Source organism: Sebastes fasciatus, chromosome 1 (assembly GCF_043250625.1).
Source record: "Sebastes fasciatus isolate fSebFas1 chromosome 1, fSebFas1.pri, whole genome shotgun sequence".
In the NCBI taxonomy this organism is placed as follows: Eukaryota; Metazoa; Chordata; class Actinopteri; order Perciformes; family Sebastidae; genus Sebastes; species Sebastes fasciatus.
In genome coordinates this window covers 30,615,924-30,634,699 of record NC_133795.1, presented here as the reverse complement: position 1 = coordinate 30,634,699, position 18,776 = coordinate 30,615,924, and the positions used below count along the sequence as shown (strand labels likewise).

Genomic DNA, 18,776 nt, shown 5'->3' with positions numbered 1-18,776 from the left:
CTGTAACTCGTAGTGTAGCCCTGTGCACATGTTTAAAACATCAAGTTGACCTGCAGTGTTGTAGTATATAACACAAGCTGATTGACAACAACCAGTCATTTGAAGTTTTTTGGAGGAAATGAGACAAAATAGGGAGAAACTGGTGAAGTAGAATTGACACATATTGTAACTCAATGCAACATTAATCTGCTGGCATCTGTTCAGCATTCATAGTTAATGTAGATTCACTATAACATATTTTATGTTTAACCCTAAGAGAGCCACTTAGACCCGTTTTTGTGTTTTTATGGGAGTACAGGGGGTCTTTAAGGGGAGATAGCAGCTAAACAGTATATGCCACATAGAAGTGATGTACATAATCTAAAAGCTGTGAACCTTAAGATTAATTTGAGATGCACTGTGTGTCAAGTTGTTATAGTAATTAATTAGAAATAAATTTGAATTAATTAATTAATTAAATTGCGAAAGCGTGTAAGGGCTAAGAACATTATGATCGAAGTATATGATGGCCATTCTCATGCTCTATTATGTCTCATAAGTTGTTGCAGCAATTTTTGAGTTGATACCATTTGTTATACAGATTTGGTGCTAAATTTAACCATTTCTTACCAATTGAGAATTGATCAAAATGATCAATAATCCCTCCAGAATACCACATTAAGACACCAACACCTTAAGGAACAGCATAGAAAAAGCCATGCTGTGATTTGGTATCAAAAACTTTTGACACTTGGAAATTTCTGCAAGAATTGCATGTCTTTGATTGAATGGCGAGCACAAAGTTTCATGAGGCTGTGATTATCTTAGAGGTCACCACAGGTCATTTTATACAGTGAGGTCAAGTTTAAAAAAGATGGTATATGAAAGGGCTACAGTGAGGACTAACATCATCACACATGAATACAGTTGGGCTCATTGGATCCACAAGAATCTCAGCTTTCCAGTGATACCCAATTTATTCCAAGACTCAGTCTCAGAGGGTTAAAGGGTCTACTTTTTATCTCTAGTTCACCTTATATTAATTGGCTAATTTAGATTAGTCCCAGCTGCTGTGTTTCAGCAGAGTAACAGACACATATCTCAGCAGTACAACCGGCCTTCTGTTGACCGTCGATCTTTCCTATAGTAGAAAGCTGGGTAGTCTCTGTTTCTTGCTCAGTCTCTCAGGTATCTTTAAGACCAAATCAGTAGCAGCTGTGAGATTAAGGAGATGTAAAAAGATACTCTGACTCACCCTCTGTGGGCGGCATGCCCCGGTGGCCCATCATGCTGTGTGGCGGTGGGGCCTGAGGGGGCCTCATGTATTGATCCATGCAGTGGCCGATTCCCTGTCCTGGGCCTGATCCATGAGTCATAGTGGGAGTCATGGGATTATACATAGCGCGGCAGTCCTGAGGAGGGCCGTTGAGGTGTGGGGCGCGCAGCGGAGACACATCACTGTAGGGAGACTGGTCCGATGGGAGTAGGCTGCAGATATCAAAGAAACACAGTTATTAATTATGAGGAAATAATCTAAAAGTCATGGGTAAAATGGCAACTGCAAAAATACATGGCGGGAGTGGTAGGAATAGTAGACTGTAGTGCAACACTATATATTTACATGAAGACCAAATTTGTAACAAAATAGAAATTTTAAGGAGAGTGTTCAAGAGTGTTGCAAGTCACTGAGAGGCAGAAAGCATCACAGAACATATAGTGGTAGGTGAGCAGTTTTGGGACCCTAAAGTGACACAGGAAATAAATATATAAATAAATAAATGAGCATGATGAATCTGACCTAAATAAATACATTTACAGAAAATAAATGAATAAATGAGAATGATGAATTATAAATAAATAAATTACAGCAAATAAATAAATAAATTAGCATGACAAATTATAAATAAATAAATTACAGCAAATAAATAAATAAATTAGCATGACAAATTATAAATAAATAAATTACAGAAAATAAATATAAAAATGAGCATGATGAATTAGAAATAAATAAATTACAGAAAATAAATAAATGAGCATGATGAATTATAAATCAATCAATAAATAAATTACAGCAAATAAATAAATAAATAAATGAGCATGACAAATTAGAAATAAATAAATTTAAAAAAAATTAATTAAAAAATGAGCATGATGAATTAGAAAAATAAATAAATGCATACATTACAGAAAATAAATGAATAAATAAATGAATGAGCATGATGAATTAGAAATAAATAAATTACAGAAAATAAATGAATGAGCATGATGAATTAGAAATAAATAAATAAATTACAGAAATTAAATAAATAAATGAGCATGATGAAATAGAAATAAATAGATAAATAAATTGCAGAAATTAAATAAATAAATGAGCATGATGAATTAGAAATACATAAAAAATTACATAAAATAAATAAATACATAATCAAATGGTAAATACATATTGAAAGAATATTTTATATTATATATAAATATTATGTAATATTTTTCTGTGTTTCCTATGTCACTTCTGGGCCCAGATAAGTGAGAGAAGCTTCTATAAATACCACCTTATCTATAACATTTATAGTAACTATTTAGAGCAGCCTGGAAAGAAGAGGTGCCTTGTGATGTCTGGTTCTATCCACTAGATGGGGTACAGCCCTTATGTTGGTCTACGCTGTGGAAATTTGCTCATCTGGGTTTTCCCCTACCAAACTAGAGAAGGGAAGCTTCATTGGAACTTTCCAGCCTCCTCATGAATTTCAATGTTTTCTCTGACCTTTCTTCAGTCTCATTGGTTAGTTCAAAATCTGTCTCTCCTCTTCTTTTTCTCTCTCTGTCGCTGTCCCTCTCGCTCCTCTCCTAAAGGGGCAGACTTCATCTATCCACCTTCTCCTAAGTCGTCCTTTCAGTTCTTTAATTCTTTCACCACAACGTGTATTCCACACGGGAGCTTAATCTGTCCTCTCTAATCCACTGTGCTGGTTTCCCCCCTACTCTACCTCTCACTCCTTTTCTCTTCTCCCATTCATCCCTTCTGTTCTACTTCTCTGTTTCTCCCCCTCTCTCTCTCTGTCACTTTCTATCTCCTCTTCCTCCCTCCTCCTCCTCCTGCTCCTCTGTCTTTCTCTTCCCTGACCAGCCACCTTTCTCTCCATCTCTCTCTGTTTCTCCCTCACTCTGGGTAACCTGAGCGGGGCGCGAGGCAGTCATGCAGAGCGCAGCGGGGCCTGGTCAGCCTGTAATTAGCAGCTGTCAGAGAGAGGCCGAGTCCACCCGCAACCTGGGTGGCATGAAGGAAGGGAGGGAGGGAGGGAGGAGAGGGGGAGGAGTGAGGGGCTGAGCTAGCACTGCGTCCACAACAATTGCAGCGAGACCTGGGCTTCTGCACCCTCAGAATATCTGTGTGATTAAAATAGGAACAGTTTCTGAGCCTCTAAAATTAGTAGGATCCCTGCTTTCTAGAGAGGGACTGCTGTGATTCCTGAGAAGATTGATCAATCTTAGTACAAAGACTGGAAGCAGCAGTGGGAATCAGCTAGTCTGGCTCTGTCCACAGTTAGAAAATATGCCAACTAGAACCTTTAAACTTATTGACACAAAGTCAAACCTGTACAGAAACCATTTAGGGGTAGCACTAATAGTTCCTGCTGGGCCGGGTGCTTAACTTCTTAAAATCTTGTCATCACAGTGAGGTTGCCAGGTTTTACACCATCTTGCCGACCATATCTGTCAACCCACGTCACAGAAGTGCTGGGCAGTTGTTGTTTGTCACGTAATGGCTTCAACATGTAAGCCTGCATTAATCTACTGGGCCCATATACTGACCGATATTAGCTCTCACAGATATAACGTTATTGTTGTGTAAGTTGGTTGATAAATAAAAAGAAATTGTGGAACACAAATTCTACAAATTTTTGAGGTAACTCAGAAACAGTCACCATTACATAGTTTGTCCTCTATATGGCTCTGAAAGTTTGTTTTTATTCTGTGTGTATGTTATAGAGCTGCGACTATTAATTGATTAGTCGTCAACTATTAAACTTATCGGCAACTATTTTGATAATCACTTAATCGGTCGATTGAGTAATTTTTTTAAGAAAAAGAAAAGTCAAAATTCTCTGATTCCAGCCTCTTAAATGTGAATATTTTCTTTTTTCTTCTCTATGACAGTAATCTGAATATCTTTGAGTTGTGGACAAAACAAGACATATGAGGATGTCGTCCTGGGATTTGACACTGATCAACATTTTTCACAATTTTCTGAACTTTTATAGACACAACTAATCTATTAATCAAGAAAAAGAAAATCATCGCCAGAGTAATCGACAATGAAAATCATTAGTTGCAGCCCTAGTATGTTATGTCTTTATGTGACAAAAAGAAGAATATTGGTCAATATAGATATAGTTATTAGATTCTTTTAACTCTCAAATATCCATATGGGTAAGAGCCTCAAAAATCTCGCATTGGTTGGGCTCAACACTTAACTCCCCCTGAAATCACAAAATTTCCTTTTTCCTTTTTACATTTTTATTCTTTTGTATAGGTTAAACAAACAAGAGAAAGCATATCAGAGTTATTGGTAGAAGTATTTCCAAAGTTTGGACAGTGCAAGGCTTGTTTTTTCCCCCACTGCTTACGTTAATGTTGACAGTGGTATCGATCTTCTAATCCATAGAATACGTTATCTTATCTCACTCTTGGAAAGAAAGCAAATAGGCGTATTTCCCAAAATGTTGAACTGTTCCTTATATTTCTTTAATGTGAAACCATTGAGGAATTCCCCATGACAAATAGAGGTTAATAAAATGCAGCCATAGAGTAACGGTTGAGGACTTAGCACATGCTAACTACTGTCTTACCCTCTGGAGGGCTGGCTGGGTGAGGTCTCGTAGTGATACAGCCCCTGGTGTGGCTGCATGTCCACTGGCATTGGAGCTCCGAGACCTACTGCTCCCCGTACACCCTGGACCTGACGCACAAACACATGGACACGGTTAGGATGACGTGGGAAAACCCAAACAAAACCCCACCAAACTAAACTCTAGAAAGAAAAGCCAAATAGACAAAAACAATTGTGGTTGAGGGGGAAAAAAAGAATATGTAGGATGTTAATAACAGACCAAACCAAGCCAAACAGTTCAAGGGCAAAGCAAGCTTTCTTTGAAAAGCTTGACTCATACTTATTTTAAACAAAGCTAGGACAAAGTACTAAATCCATTACTTAAGTAAAAGTAGAAATGTAAAAACCACAGTAGAAATAAGGTTAAACAAAGTAAAAAATACACCCTGCAGCCTTGCATTCAAATATAACTTACAGTAATTAAAATACAGGTTAGAAGTCACATTTTGTTAAGAATAAAAAGTAAAATCACTCACAGTGAACAATGTTGGTGCTACACCCGCTTCAATCCATCATATTTTATTGGATTAGTTGTATGTTTGTCATATAAAATATTAACTGCAAAATGTTTCTTAACTATTGTTAGTCATATATGAATAAAACTACAACACTTCCAAATATATAAAGTCTCATACAATGGAAATAATATGGAAAAAGGACATGTTAAACACGTCTATGCGTATCATTGTGAGGTACTGTTTACAGGTGAACTGGAGGCAAACCCCATTACAGGTGTGTTGACAGTTTAAGGTGATTTAAAGTGCAGTTGTTCGGCAGCGTTGATTTCTGTCTGAGAACTGAGGGGTTGTTTAACTCTTTTTTAACAGAGACTACAATGCTCGAGTTGCCCTTCTGCAGTCACACATTAATAGAAATATAAGCATCTAAAGCGCTATTTGGATAAATTGAAACAGTACATATGATTTCGTAACATTAACATTAATGTTCCCTAAATAGCAACTTCAATTGGTGTAAGGAATAGACACCTGTCAGCTCTGTAAATTGTACTTGTATGTACGTTAGAAACTTTAAAAGCAGGTGATGTGATGGTACTGATGTGCCCTGACACACTCCTACAGATTAGACAAAACCCTGTGACACAAACCGTGGGCTTGGCTATAATCTCTCCTCTCTAAACAAAGTCGTGCACCTTAAACACCGCTGACAGACACTAAAAACCTGCCGCACCTTCCCATCCTGGAAAGTAGGGATCACCGTGGAAAAGACACACAGAAGAAGAAAATCTGCCTCAATGCTTCAAAAAACAAACAGTTACGGGATGCTAGCAACACAAACTGAGAAAAATGAAAGCAGAACAAAGCGGCCTTTTGTATGAAACATATTGAGAATGGTATCTTTCAGCGAGAGTGCATGTGTAAGGTAATTCTAGCTGAGAGATCTTGAGAACAAGCACCTGCTCATTACATCCAACCACATCAGTGCAGGTACTAATAGTCGGGACTGTGGGCTCTTACATGGTTACACAGGTAATTAGGACCAACACATTACTGTACACGCTGATGAAAAGCCAAAACATTAGTTCATAGTCTTGATCATTTGTCAAATCAACTAAATTACATATATATTGCATATTTACTTTTAATGTTAAAACCCATAACAGTGTAAGGCAGACTTCTTGTTGCCTTAACTATAAACTTACTTGTTACGTAATTAAACTACTGTAGGGCTGTGGGTAAAGCAAGAGCAAGGAGAGAGCTTCGTCTGTGCAACAGGATTCACTTTAATGTCTCAACCCCAGCATAGGACTATCTTACACCATATTCTTTAACTCTGCACTTAAATCTTTGCCATACATGTGGAATCAAAAATATTCCATCGCTGCTGTTCATGTGACAAGTGCTCCAACTCAAACTGGGAGAGCTGCTGTCCACTGCAGATGAAAGCTCTGTAGTTTGAGTGTAACAGGTCGCTGGGCCTGTTATGTAGTAGCACAAGTGTTAAAAGGGCAGTGGGGACCTATTTAAGCCCACAAGCCACCAGGGGGATTTGATACGTTAAGTTAGCGTGCGGCTAAATGATGTGGGCGGTCCGGGGGGCTAATTGCATATATTCAGCGCCTGCTTGGGGATGTGTGTATGATAATTAGCTGGAAGCGCTAAATAGAGATCTCGCCGAGCACCTCAGCTGTCCAGAACTCATAAATACCGAGAAGGGGGTCGCCAGACAGCCTGACACACACACACACATACTGACACACCTGTCAGTCTCGCCAGGGGGTAGCATAATAATCCAGTGGCCACCAAGTCTGCAGAGAATGTGTGTGTGAAAGAGTGAGTGTGAATGAATATACCGAAGCAGTTTGTACTGTGTAAGCACAGTGGCAGGTGTGTATGAGAAGGGAGTTTTGGAGACAAGTGTATTTGCAGTGTGTGCTAGAGAGAGTGTGTTTGACATGATAAATGGTGGTGGATCTCAGAGTAAGAGTGAATAATGTATGAGACCACCTGCGCTTAAGCAAGCTGGAATTTTTCGAAAAATATGTTTGCGATGTGTTTCTCCAGGGAGCGAGTGAGTGTGTGAGCGTTACTGTTGTAGCTCCTTGTACACACACTCAACTGTGTGTCGTGTAATTAATTTGCATGGCGCATAGAGTACGCTCTTATCCAGTGAATTACTGTAAACTAAGCGCAAACATAGAATAAGTCAACAGAATTCAAGTCTGAGCATCCCTGTCTTCTAGGAATTACGTTTATATACTACATTTGGGCAGTTAATGCAACAAGATTACAAGTTGCAAAATGTTGCTAATGAACATGCAAAATGTAAAACAACAAATCCCATGTATAAATATGTAAAATACATGCATCTATCTACTGTATGTGTATCTGTATGTATTTATAGATGCATTTTTGTACAGCATGTAAACACATATAGATGGATGATTTCATACATGCACGGTGCTGACACAGGTGTCGTGGCATTGTGCTATTTTAGGTCAATATCTTGTGAGAAACTGTCAGGGAGTTGGCTCCCCGGTGTAATTTTGTGGTGCTGGGTTTTAGAGGGATGGGGCAGAAGCATATTAAAAACCCCAAGGCCATAAATCAAACGGCTAACTAAACAAGTCTCCTCCACAGCGAGCTGGGCAGCAACCAAGGAGCGGAGGATGAGGACAGGATGTCCAGCCACTTTCTACACCCAAAACCTCTGCATTCAAACACTTCACAAGCCTGCAACATCACCACCTACATACAAGTAAGCCACTCCTAAAAGCCAGACTAACCTCACATACAATCACTTTGTCCACAACATCACCAACCGTACACGGTAATATGATGAAACCAGTGTGAAAAAACAGGCCTTGATTATAGCATAAGTATATAAGGCAAACTGTAGTATTTAATGAATGCTTCTGTCAAAGAAGAGTTGCATGTATGCAGCTAACAAATATGATTTAAATAAATGGTTTAATCATTTATTCTAAAAACTACTGACAAAAGGCTATCAATATCACAGACCCTAATGATTAAGCGGGTGTGTTGTGTTGGTGCATAAGCAGTATATTGAAAATCATACTGTTTTGAAAAAGAAAAAGGTCATATCCTTGGTGTATGAAGACCCCAACATGACCTCATCAATATCACCAATCAAGAAATGTATGTTTTAAAGGAGTTAATCATGAAAAAGTCACTTTTATAGTGCTTGTGCACATGCATTTGGGTATCTGGAGTAGGGATGTCAGGAGAACAGATACTTTGACACCAAGTTGATGACAAAATTCTGAAAACGTGACGGTGATCCTTTGTGTACAGTACTGCAGGTACCATAGGTACCATCAGGGCTCGAGACTCACAGCATCCCATCAATAGAAAATGTGTTTGGGACGCAGTAAACTCACCATCGCCTCATCCAGGGGATTTTTTTCCCCCTGATAATGCTACATTGTGAACATCAAATGTGTTGAAATCAGCAGGATGAGAGCTAGTTAACGCTCTCGTCCTCACGATTTCATCAAAGGAGGTGTCATTGATTTACTATTATGATGCGTTCAGGCTTTATTCAGTAAAAACGAGTATTGGGCGAAAGGTAAATTATAACGCTATCATGATGTGTTCAAAGGTAATCTTGTAAAATGTAGTTTTGGGCAAGAAACTTGAATAAATCCAGTTCAATGTTTTCACAGCAATATAAAATAGATAATAGAGAGGAAATTATGACCTCCTAACAAAAACCAGCATGCAAACAGTAATAAAGGAGTGGATGTTGAAGAACATGGCATTTATTGTTTTACTTTTGTTTTTTACTAGGTATCAAATTGATATCAAGAATCGTGGAATTTCACTGGTATTGGTATCAACTACTAAATTTAAGGTGTTATGACATCCCTAATCTGTAGTGCCGACCAACACATAAACTGTGAAATAAGACAACCCAGTTAGTTTTTTTTATTTTTCTTGCAAGCCAATCAGAGCAGAGGGAGGGGGCTTAAAGAGACAGGCGCTAAAACGGAGCATTTCAGACAGGGTGAATGCAGATATATTAAGACAGACAGTATGAGAAAAATTATGTTTTTTGAACATTAAAGCATGTAAACATGTTCAAGTAGAAACCCGAAATACAAGTATGAACCTGAAAATGATCATGATATGTCCCCTTTAAAGCATGGCTTTGAGGCACTGTAATATTTTTCCAGAGACAAACTCATGGATGTCTTTTTTAAAGCCCTTGCTTGTAGTTGCATGGTATCCTGGATGGATGTTATTAGCTGACTTTACCTCAATTACTGGATATTTTTAAACAAGCCCACGAAGGCCTGACTGTGGTCTAGCCTAATAAATTTCCATTCCAGCTTACCTACTCACTCACCAACCAACACAGCTTACCACCAATAAATAAAATACGGTTTAGTATCCCTTATGGTCTATTACTCATTCACTGTCAGAAACCCAACCGCTGCACAGAGAGCCACCATTCAGCAAAAGCTCATACCAACTACAACTGTAGAGCTAACTTTGTCTTATAAATCCCAAGTTGGATTCAAGTAATAAACCCTTACTCCGTTCAACACACTCAGCTGTTTTGTTACTACAGCCTTACTTGGTCTGGTAGCTTATAGTGTCTGATGGGGGTAAACTTAAGGTAGATATCAAAGACTGTATATAAGAAGTGGAGATTAGTCACCGTGATGTCACCCATTGGTTTGTGGACTGTGGTTTTGAAGCCCTGAGTTTGGCATTTAGGCCGCCGTCATCTCGCAACCAGAAATAACAGGAGAGGGTGGAGCTAAGTCCAACCGAACACTGAATAAGACATTTTGAGGCAACCAAAATGTTACAATTAACTCTCATGAACTGAAAACACACTGTGAAAGGGTTAAAGTTGTAAGATGAAAACACAGACAACTCCCAGACCGGACAACGCCGTGGTAGCGACCTGTCACAAGGTAGCCACGCCCTAAAGCATCCCCTGCTTTATGGTCTATTTGACTCTAAATGGGACCATAATTTACTAAATGAACATCATGCTGTATTGAAGAAGACTTGAAACTAGCAATTGAGACCATGAACTCATGTTTACAATGTTTACTGAGGTAATAAATCAAGTGAGAAGTAGGGTCATTTTCTCATAGACTTCTATACTATCATACTTCTTTTTGCAACCAGAGGAGTCGCCCCCTGCTGGCTGTTAGAGAGAATGCAAGATTAAGGCACTTAAGCATTGGCTTCACTTTTAAGACCCCGAGGTTGCCCACTGATTGCTACACGATCTACAATATGATTTGCATTACTGTTACAGGACTATATAAATGCTAATACAGTGTAACAAGTAGAAAAGACTATTCTACCAAACCTAACCAGAGTTTGCTAACATTAGCCGCCATAAGCTACTGGTCATACCAGACCAAGTAAGGCTGGAAAAATGTGATATTTACTCTTTCAAAATAGTTTTAAATAGTCTCACTTTAAGAAACCAAGCAACATTGTATTTCATTTCAAAATTGACGGGAACATAGCTCAGCGAGTGTGTTCATGCTTTCTGTTAAAGTGTAATATCATCTTAGTCACAAATGTAGTAGCCTACCTGTTGCAGGGCTTTGACTACATCAAGTGACTTTTTTCCTAATGGCTTTTGGTAGGTATTTGTCCCACAGACTCCAGTTCTCAGGTGATAGTTTGTATTTGTGGTATACAAAGAGAAACATTGTTTAGTCTTGCACGGTTTGGCCATTTGTGACATTCCCATAAAGCGTCAGTCCTTCTCCCTCCGAGGAAGTCTCCAGAGAGGACAGACATTTCCACAGGTCACTGGTTGTGTCAGACAAAAGGCCTGATCCGGGGCCCGCTCCACTCTGCTTCTACACTCCTTTTACTCTTGGGTGTAACACTAAACTGGGGCTCACACATTACCCCCACCCAACCCCCCCAGCCAATGTAGAAAGAGGCATTTAATGACAGCCCCTCTCCTCTTAACCTCATTTCTCCTCTGCTCTCAGATGGGAATGTGAGTATACAGTGTATGTGTGCTATGTGTGTTTGCTGGATAATCTCTTACTTGGACAACACAAAACAGCCTAAATCAAACTCAGCACACATCTTTGGAGCGTGTCCTGCAGTGTAAACACCCATCTGAAACTATTTTGTCCCTGTCTTTCTCCCCCACCCTCTCCCTCATTCCCTACTCACTCATTCTGCCTTTTCCATTGCTCTGTATCTCTATCTCTGGCTATCTCCTGCTCTCTCTCTCTCTCTCTCTCTCTCTCTCCCCCGCTGCCTCCACCCTCTCCCTCATTCCCTCTCTCCCGGCTCATTCCTGCTCTTGCGACCTCTCCCTCGCCCCTCCCCCCTCCTGGCGGAGCTGCAGTCGAGGTGGGTGTTCTCTGGCTGTTATGACTTGAGAGACGATAATGGCAGCTATAATGTAGCCAGCCGTTCCTGATGTGGCTGGGCTTGTGGGGGATTCTGTTGTGTTAGGGCTGGAGACTGAGCAATGGGGAGGGAGTTGGGGGGGGGGGGGGACCAAGGCGGGACTCGGGCCTTCAGCCAACCACTGTCCAGATTCTACCTCATTTTCTTTTTCATTTTTTTCCTCTTTTCTTTCTCTCTCTCCTCACCCACCATCTTTTTCTAGTCCTGTTGTTTTCCTTCGGTGGTAAACTTTGTTTTTAAGTTCTGGCTTTGTTTTTGTAACCCCCCCCCCCTCCCCCCAACACACCCAACACAGACTCTCCTCCTTCCCTGCGTCCCCCCCCACCCCACCCGCTCTCCCCTGTGTTTTTACCCCTTTTACTCAGACTCTGTGAATTCCTCACAGCTGCTGTAATTTGATGGGGGCTAATGGTGTGACCACCGAAAGGCCACAGGGCTGGAGACATCACTGTAATGTACAATAAGCCCTATTCACTGACCTGCTGCAGGGGAGATTAATGTCATATCTACTTGAACAGCTACTTTGACTTTTACTTAAACAGCATTAATTGCTCTTAAACCAAAACGGGCAATTTCAAAAGATACCGAACAAAAATAAGCATCACTGAGAGCAGGTAAACGGGTTAACAAAAAGTAGGTATTTACAGGGCTGGGCAATAATTCAATATCGTTTTTTATTTACTTTCAGTACTATTGGGATGATGATATACAAAATTGTTCTGTTCAAACTGGCAATTCCAAGCAAATACCTTACGGTAATATGTTTTTATATGCTTTGCCTATGATGAGAAAGATGTAAATAATCCTGGACTTTACCCTACACTATCTGAGTCTGATGCTTTGTAATTTTATAAATATATTGTAACCAAAGCAAAACTGTAATCTGGCATTGTTCATTGCACATCCAGTAGACAGGTGAGTAGGAAAATTTAATTGTGCAACAAAAAAGTATTGAATTTCTGCACACACTGCACTGAGTTTATTGAAAATGCAATGTTTCAACCATGAGTCTTTGCATGAAGACGGTCCCTGACCGAAATGTTGCATTTCCCATAAATCTAGTGCGGACATTGTGCAGTAATTCAATATTTTCTGGAGAAAACTGTGATTAAAAACTGACTAAATTAATTAATGAAGGATTTGTTTGACACATTTGAAGAGTTTGGTCTAATGTAAAGCTTTTGGCTATTTTTTTAATTTATTTTGCAAACATACTTATTTGTTGACAACAATCTCAGAAAAAATATTCTTATTAAAATAGTGATATCCATTCCATCCTTATCACCTAGCCCTGTAGATATAATATTGTATATAGTCTCATATAGGAGGGACATATCGTAAATGTATTAAACAAATCAGCAGACTTTTTGCCTGCCATGTTATTTATTAGGGGTGTAAATCACAAGTTTCGTCACGATACGATACCATATTGATTCTTTGGACAATGATACGATATCACGATCCGATATCCAATATCACAAAGTCTGCCACGGTTTGATCCGATTCAATTCAGGGGCCTGCAATCTGATTGAAAATTTAAAAAAAGTTAAATCACTAAATAATAATAGAATACGATAAATGTTTATGTCAAGGAATTCCCCTCAGGACCTGAAATGAGCAACTGTCCTCACATGAGACAAATACTAGGAGTGATCTTGGGTTCAAAAGGGACGACTACAAACTTTGGCAGCTATTTTGGGAAAGAAGAATCCCTGAAGCCCTAAACTAATGTTTACTAGACTATCACTGTGGTTTAATTCAGTCAACACCATAGCCCAGGTTTCAACCCCCATGCGCTGATTCACACCTCACATATCCCTGTACTGTAAACTGTGGGCTGAGGAAGCTGTGGTGCTGATGTCTCACTGCTGGGGTTCTCACCTTGTCGAAATGGCAGAATGAAACGTTGATCCCTTGTTGCTACACAGCCGGAGTGACTGATGACAGACATCAGGGCACGAGAGGGCTGGAGAGCGGCAGCTCGACACGACTACAAACAGTAGAAGCGGGAGCAGAGCTAAACTAGTCGAAAAGAGTACAGCAAACTGAGCAGAAAACAGCTCCTGATGAGCCCTTAGAGAACTTATTTTTTTAAGTTTATGCAAGCGGAAAGCCGTATTCTCCTTCAGCATGATGAAAAGTTATGCTAAGAGCAGCAGTTGCAGAGGAAAAGAAGGTTATGTACGTCCTGTACAACCGTTGAGGGTGAGGACAAGATCAAAGAAGGTACGGTGCAAGCTAAATACACTGACAAAAAGAACCAACTTTGGAGCAAAAAGTACCGTAATTTACTCCAGCTGCGTTGTAGAGCAACACGCCGCCTTTACTGCACACTCAAGATTACTGTTTTACCACCTTTGTAACTGTTGGCCTGATCCGTCAGTGACTTGATAGTGTTTGTTTTAAGATTAGGAGCGGTTCACCTCTCCTTGTTTTCATTTGCCTGCACAAGCACAGTGTTGTACCGCTGGCCGCTGAGCAGCTTCTCAAAGGCAGTTAGATGTTTAACATTTGTCAGTTCAGGGATTTGTACCTACAACTCTATCAAGAGGACAGACGTGGGGCTACCGACGCATGTGAGAGTGTTTCCTTCCTCTGTAGTCCTCCCCATAAGTTGCTGTTCCTTCACTCCTCCACAATCCCACTTTTTCTCTGTCCTCTCTCTCCAGGCCACCCACCCGCCATCCTGCACATACCTGTGGTTTCCTGTACCCCGCTCCCTCTCCTCTCCTCCCTCCTCTCTCCTTACCTCCAGCCTTTCTCTCCCCACCCCACACCCCACACCTTCCTCCCTCCCGCTCTGTCTACTAAGTAACATCAAACTCTTGTCTTGTCTTCCCCTCCTCTTCTTCTTCTTCTACTACGTCTGCATGTCTGTGTATCAGGTAGGTAATGCCCCGACCACAAATATTTCTTTGAACTCCTTTTAAGGAGGAGAAGCGGAGGAAACAGGGGGAGGAAAAAAGGGCGAGAGGGATGGATGGATAAAGCAGATGAGGAGAGGTTGATTCACACAGCTGGCTCCCAGCTGTAGGGCTGAGGCGGCGTGTAGAAAACGCTCCATCTATAAACAACGAGGCGCCCAACCCCCATTTTCAAGAAAAAAAGAACGGAGCTTTGTCATTGTAAATCCAGCTAAGCACTCCTCTTCACCTTCACCGGCACTCCTGAATGTCACCCAACTACTTGTTGCTCTTTTCCTCCCATCCTTTCTGTACCTCTACGTCATTTTTCCTGCTGGTTTTTGTCCACTCTACTCATCACTGCTGAGGCATTATTGTCAAAGGCCTATTTGTAAATCTTTACCAGTCAATCACCAGCAAAAATGTCCTCAGCAGAAATTCACTGGAGATGGCTGTTACACATCGAAACAGGGACAAAAACCAGATAATAATCTGTTCGGTTTATAGCGAGACCGCAGTGATTATACGAAAAATAATAATCCTAACAGTCTTGGGTGGGCAGGCGATATTTATAGCCGGCCTGCTGCTACTTATATTCCTTAGCTGTATAACACAGCTGGAAGTGAGGGAGGAGAGAGAGGAGGTGGAAAACTCGTGAGGAAAAAGAGACAGAGGAAAGAGAGGGCTCCGGGGGACGGAGGGGGGAGAGAGTGTGGGGGCGGTTACCCATGTGTGTGGCTGAGAGCGAGACAGACAAAGAGAGAGAGAGACTTAGACAGAGAGTGCACTACGGCGATGTGTTTATGAGTGTGTTAGTATTCGGTGTGTGGGAGAAACCGCCGCGCAGCTCCGCCAAACGACGACAGCAGCAGCAGACAAGGCCTGCAGGCCACCAGACACACACAGTGACCACAGCTCTGAGCGCCTCTCACAGAGAGGAAACAAGACTACCACTACCATCAAATCGACTGGGTTGGATTAATCAAGACAAAGACGCGTGGAATTTGTTGAGCGCAAATTTTTCATCACTGGGCTTTATGTTTCAGAAAGGGAGGATGCTGTACTAGAGCCTCAGAAAGACAGATACTGTAAATGCAATGACAGGCAGGTTAACATATGGTTATTGCCTGATGGAGAAGACAGATGAATGGCATTTTAACAGACAGACTAAAAACCTGCTCCTCCCATTGTAACTCCTTCTTACACTATCAAATACTGGGTTCTCAGTGGATCTCCCAACCCATATATAGAATGCAATTTTATTTACATACTAAAATTATACTTTTAAGTACCTTGGGGAAATATCTTTATTTCTTCTTGTAAGAAAATATGTCACTCAATAAATCAGTGTTAAATGTCTTACGGTAATAGTTTTGAAAGTTGAAAAATGTTGTGAAAATTGGGCCAAAGCAACTGTGAAATCCTGTAACACAAGCAGCCATTGTTCAAGGTTTCTTTATTTAAACAGGAGAAATTAGATTAAAGAGGACCTATTATTCTCATTTTCAGGTACATACTTGTATTTCTTGTTTGTACTAGAACAAATTTACATGATTTAATGTTCAAAAAACGCTTTCGGTCACCATACTGTAAGAGCAGATGTTAGCTATAAAGTAAATATGTGTGTGGACCATAGACTGTATATAAAGATGGACGACATGACAGCTCCCCAAAAGTGAAGCCAAAACATCTTAAATCGCCCCCTGGTGGCTGGCTGCAGTAAAGGTCATAAATCCCGCCCCCTCCATGTTAGCGGATGGGACATGGGCCAAACTGAAAAGTACAAAGTACATCAAATAAATTGTAATTTTTCATTTAAGGTAGTTCTTATCACGCTGATGTATGTTCAAGTGTTCAATTGTACGAGAGGAGATGTAACTTTAACTTTCCATAACCGCCACGAGTCTGCGAATAGAACATTTGCCAATTTGATCATAAATGTAGTTATAGAGATATTACGGTTAGTTGTTTTGTCTTTCTAGCCAAACAGCTACCATTGTGCTAACGTAGCAGTTAGGTAGCTCATGTTAACAAGCTGCGGCCGTGCTCGGCTCGTGATTAATTCGGGCAGATGTGTGGGCGGGACCTCGATACCGCGGCTCCACCGCCCGATCACTAGTGCACAGACTCTGGCTCCAAATGACGTCAAAATCTCAGGATGGCAGCTCCTGTATCCGGGATATTATGGCTTCACTTCTGTACAGCGTGAGGAAGTGGAGACGCGTCGGCCATCGTTATATACAGACACTGAACACACACGTGGAGACTCGTCTTCAGCAGCTCACAGTTGTCTGTGTTTGTGTGTGCAACCTTGATAAGGGTCATCGTGTTATACGGCGTTATATCATCACTTTCACACTTGTGCTTCCCCTCAACTTGCCTCTTCTCCCTCCTACCTCCTTCTATTCCCACGTGTTTGCTCCCAATTGTCAACTCCTCTCACCTTCCTAAAGAGCCAAAGGAAAACCTCTCTACAGTTTTACAATTGCTGGTTTACAAAAACTTTAACATGCGACACATCACATACTTTCCTCCTGTGCTCATATTTGTCTCAGACCACAACTCATCTCCCTCTCGTTTGCCCGTTGGGAATCTGCAGCGAACTATAAATCATATGAGAACTGATGACTGCTGCAATCTGTTCATGCAAAACAGTAGGGATGAAAGTGATGATCCTCTATTTCTTTCTGCATGCCATTTTTTTAAACAAACCTCATCAATTTACAACAAAATACAGAGCAGCTATTTGGATCACATAGACACATATATATATATATATAATGTGCACTTCTCCTGTGTGGTCCCTCTCAGAGCTGCTGACTTCATAACTAATATATCGCAGGCGTTCAGTTTAATACCCAGATGTTGGTAGGGGCAAAGGCATCCGGGCCTGCGTTAGCTTTTAATTGGCTGGGATCCCTGAGCTGGTGTTTGGGGCTTAGCATGTGACTCAGGGACACACACACACACACGCACACACACACACACGGGAAAAAGCGCCCCCGCACACACACAAACGCATACACACACTTTCCCTGAACGAATGAAAGGCTTGGCCGGGTACAGGATCATAGGCTGTCAGGAAGAGACGAGTCATGGCTGTCCAATGGAGTCCACAAACTAAACAAACAACGCACACACACATAAACACACACCCATGCACGTACACACGCAGAGTTACATCTTTGAGATCCCAGGACCGACTGACGCCAAGCTGCCGACGGTTGCGCCAAGCAGCAGCCATGATATCTACGAGCTGATTATTACAGTAAGGAATAGAAATATGCATACTAGAGAGAGAGAGAGAAAGAGAGGAAGATGATCATGCAACAGTATGTCTCTTGGTCACAAATTACACATCCACACAGGCAAGGTGATCTTAGTGTGTGTGTGCGTGCGTGCGTGTTGAGTTCCCACCAGGGCTGTAATTAAGTGGCATTAACATAACTAAAAGGCAACAAATGAGCTAATCAGCTGGTTGTGAATTGGAATGGGGTGAGGAGCTTAAACCACACACACACACACACATAGCACAAACTGAGGCTTGCACACATTCACACAGACAAATAAAACTTCTTATAACCACATTTTAGGTTTTTCTCTCGAATAAACAGATGCACAAACTTGTGAAATAAAAAACATATGAGGAATTTCAACGATCTGAACTGCAGCTCATTCAAATCAATTGTGAAATCAACCCCTTAAGTTGGGAACACATTGTACAAGATGTTTTAATTTGTAGTTGCGGGAGACCCCACACAGAAAGAATGAGCTCGAAATGAGAATACAATAAGTGACAAAACTGCTTATTGTATCTCATTCGAGCACCGCACATTACTCAAGACTGACCTCAGAACTGTCACTCAAACTTGTCTTTGGATTCTTTTGAGCAGCCACTTGTTGCAGAAGTCTTCTACCGCGTTTTGTGCACTCGACTAGCAGACATTCACATAAAAACAAAAGGATGGACAACATAATCTGTCCGTGTAAAAGAGCTGAATGAGTGAACTGTTGGTGAGCGTTGGTGCAGTTTGCCAGTGTTTGCAGGACCTTTTGTTTGTGCAGGTTGGTGTTTGTCGGATCAGTAAGCATCATGAAAAATATCATCGTTCGTAAATG

At 40.9% G+C, this 18,776-nt stretch overlaps 1 protein-coding gene across 1 annotated transcript in view; it reads right to left on the bottom strand.

Moving 5' to 3' along the window:
* gli1 (GLI family zinc finger 1) overlaps positions 1 to 18,776 on the bottom strand; it is a 62,655-nt gene that overhangs the window by 10,701 nt on the left and 33,178 nt on the right. The window contains exons 2-3 of the mRNA XM_074642624.1: positions 4,827 to 4,936; positions 1,235 to 1,467 (exon numbers count right to left, since the gene is read on the bottom strand). Of these exons, the coding sequence (XP_074498725.1) occupies positions 1,235 to 1,467; positions 4,827 to 4,897 (304 nt within the window). The 5' untranslated portion in view covers positions 4,898 to 4,936. The remainder of the gene's footprint in view (positions 1 to 1,234; positions 1,468 to 4,826; positions 4,937 to 18,776) is intronic.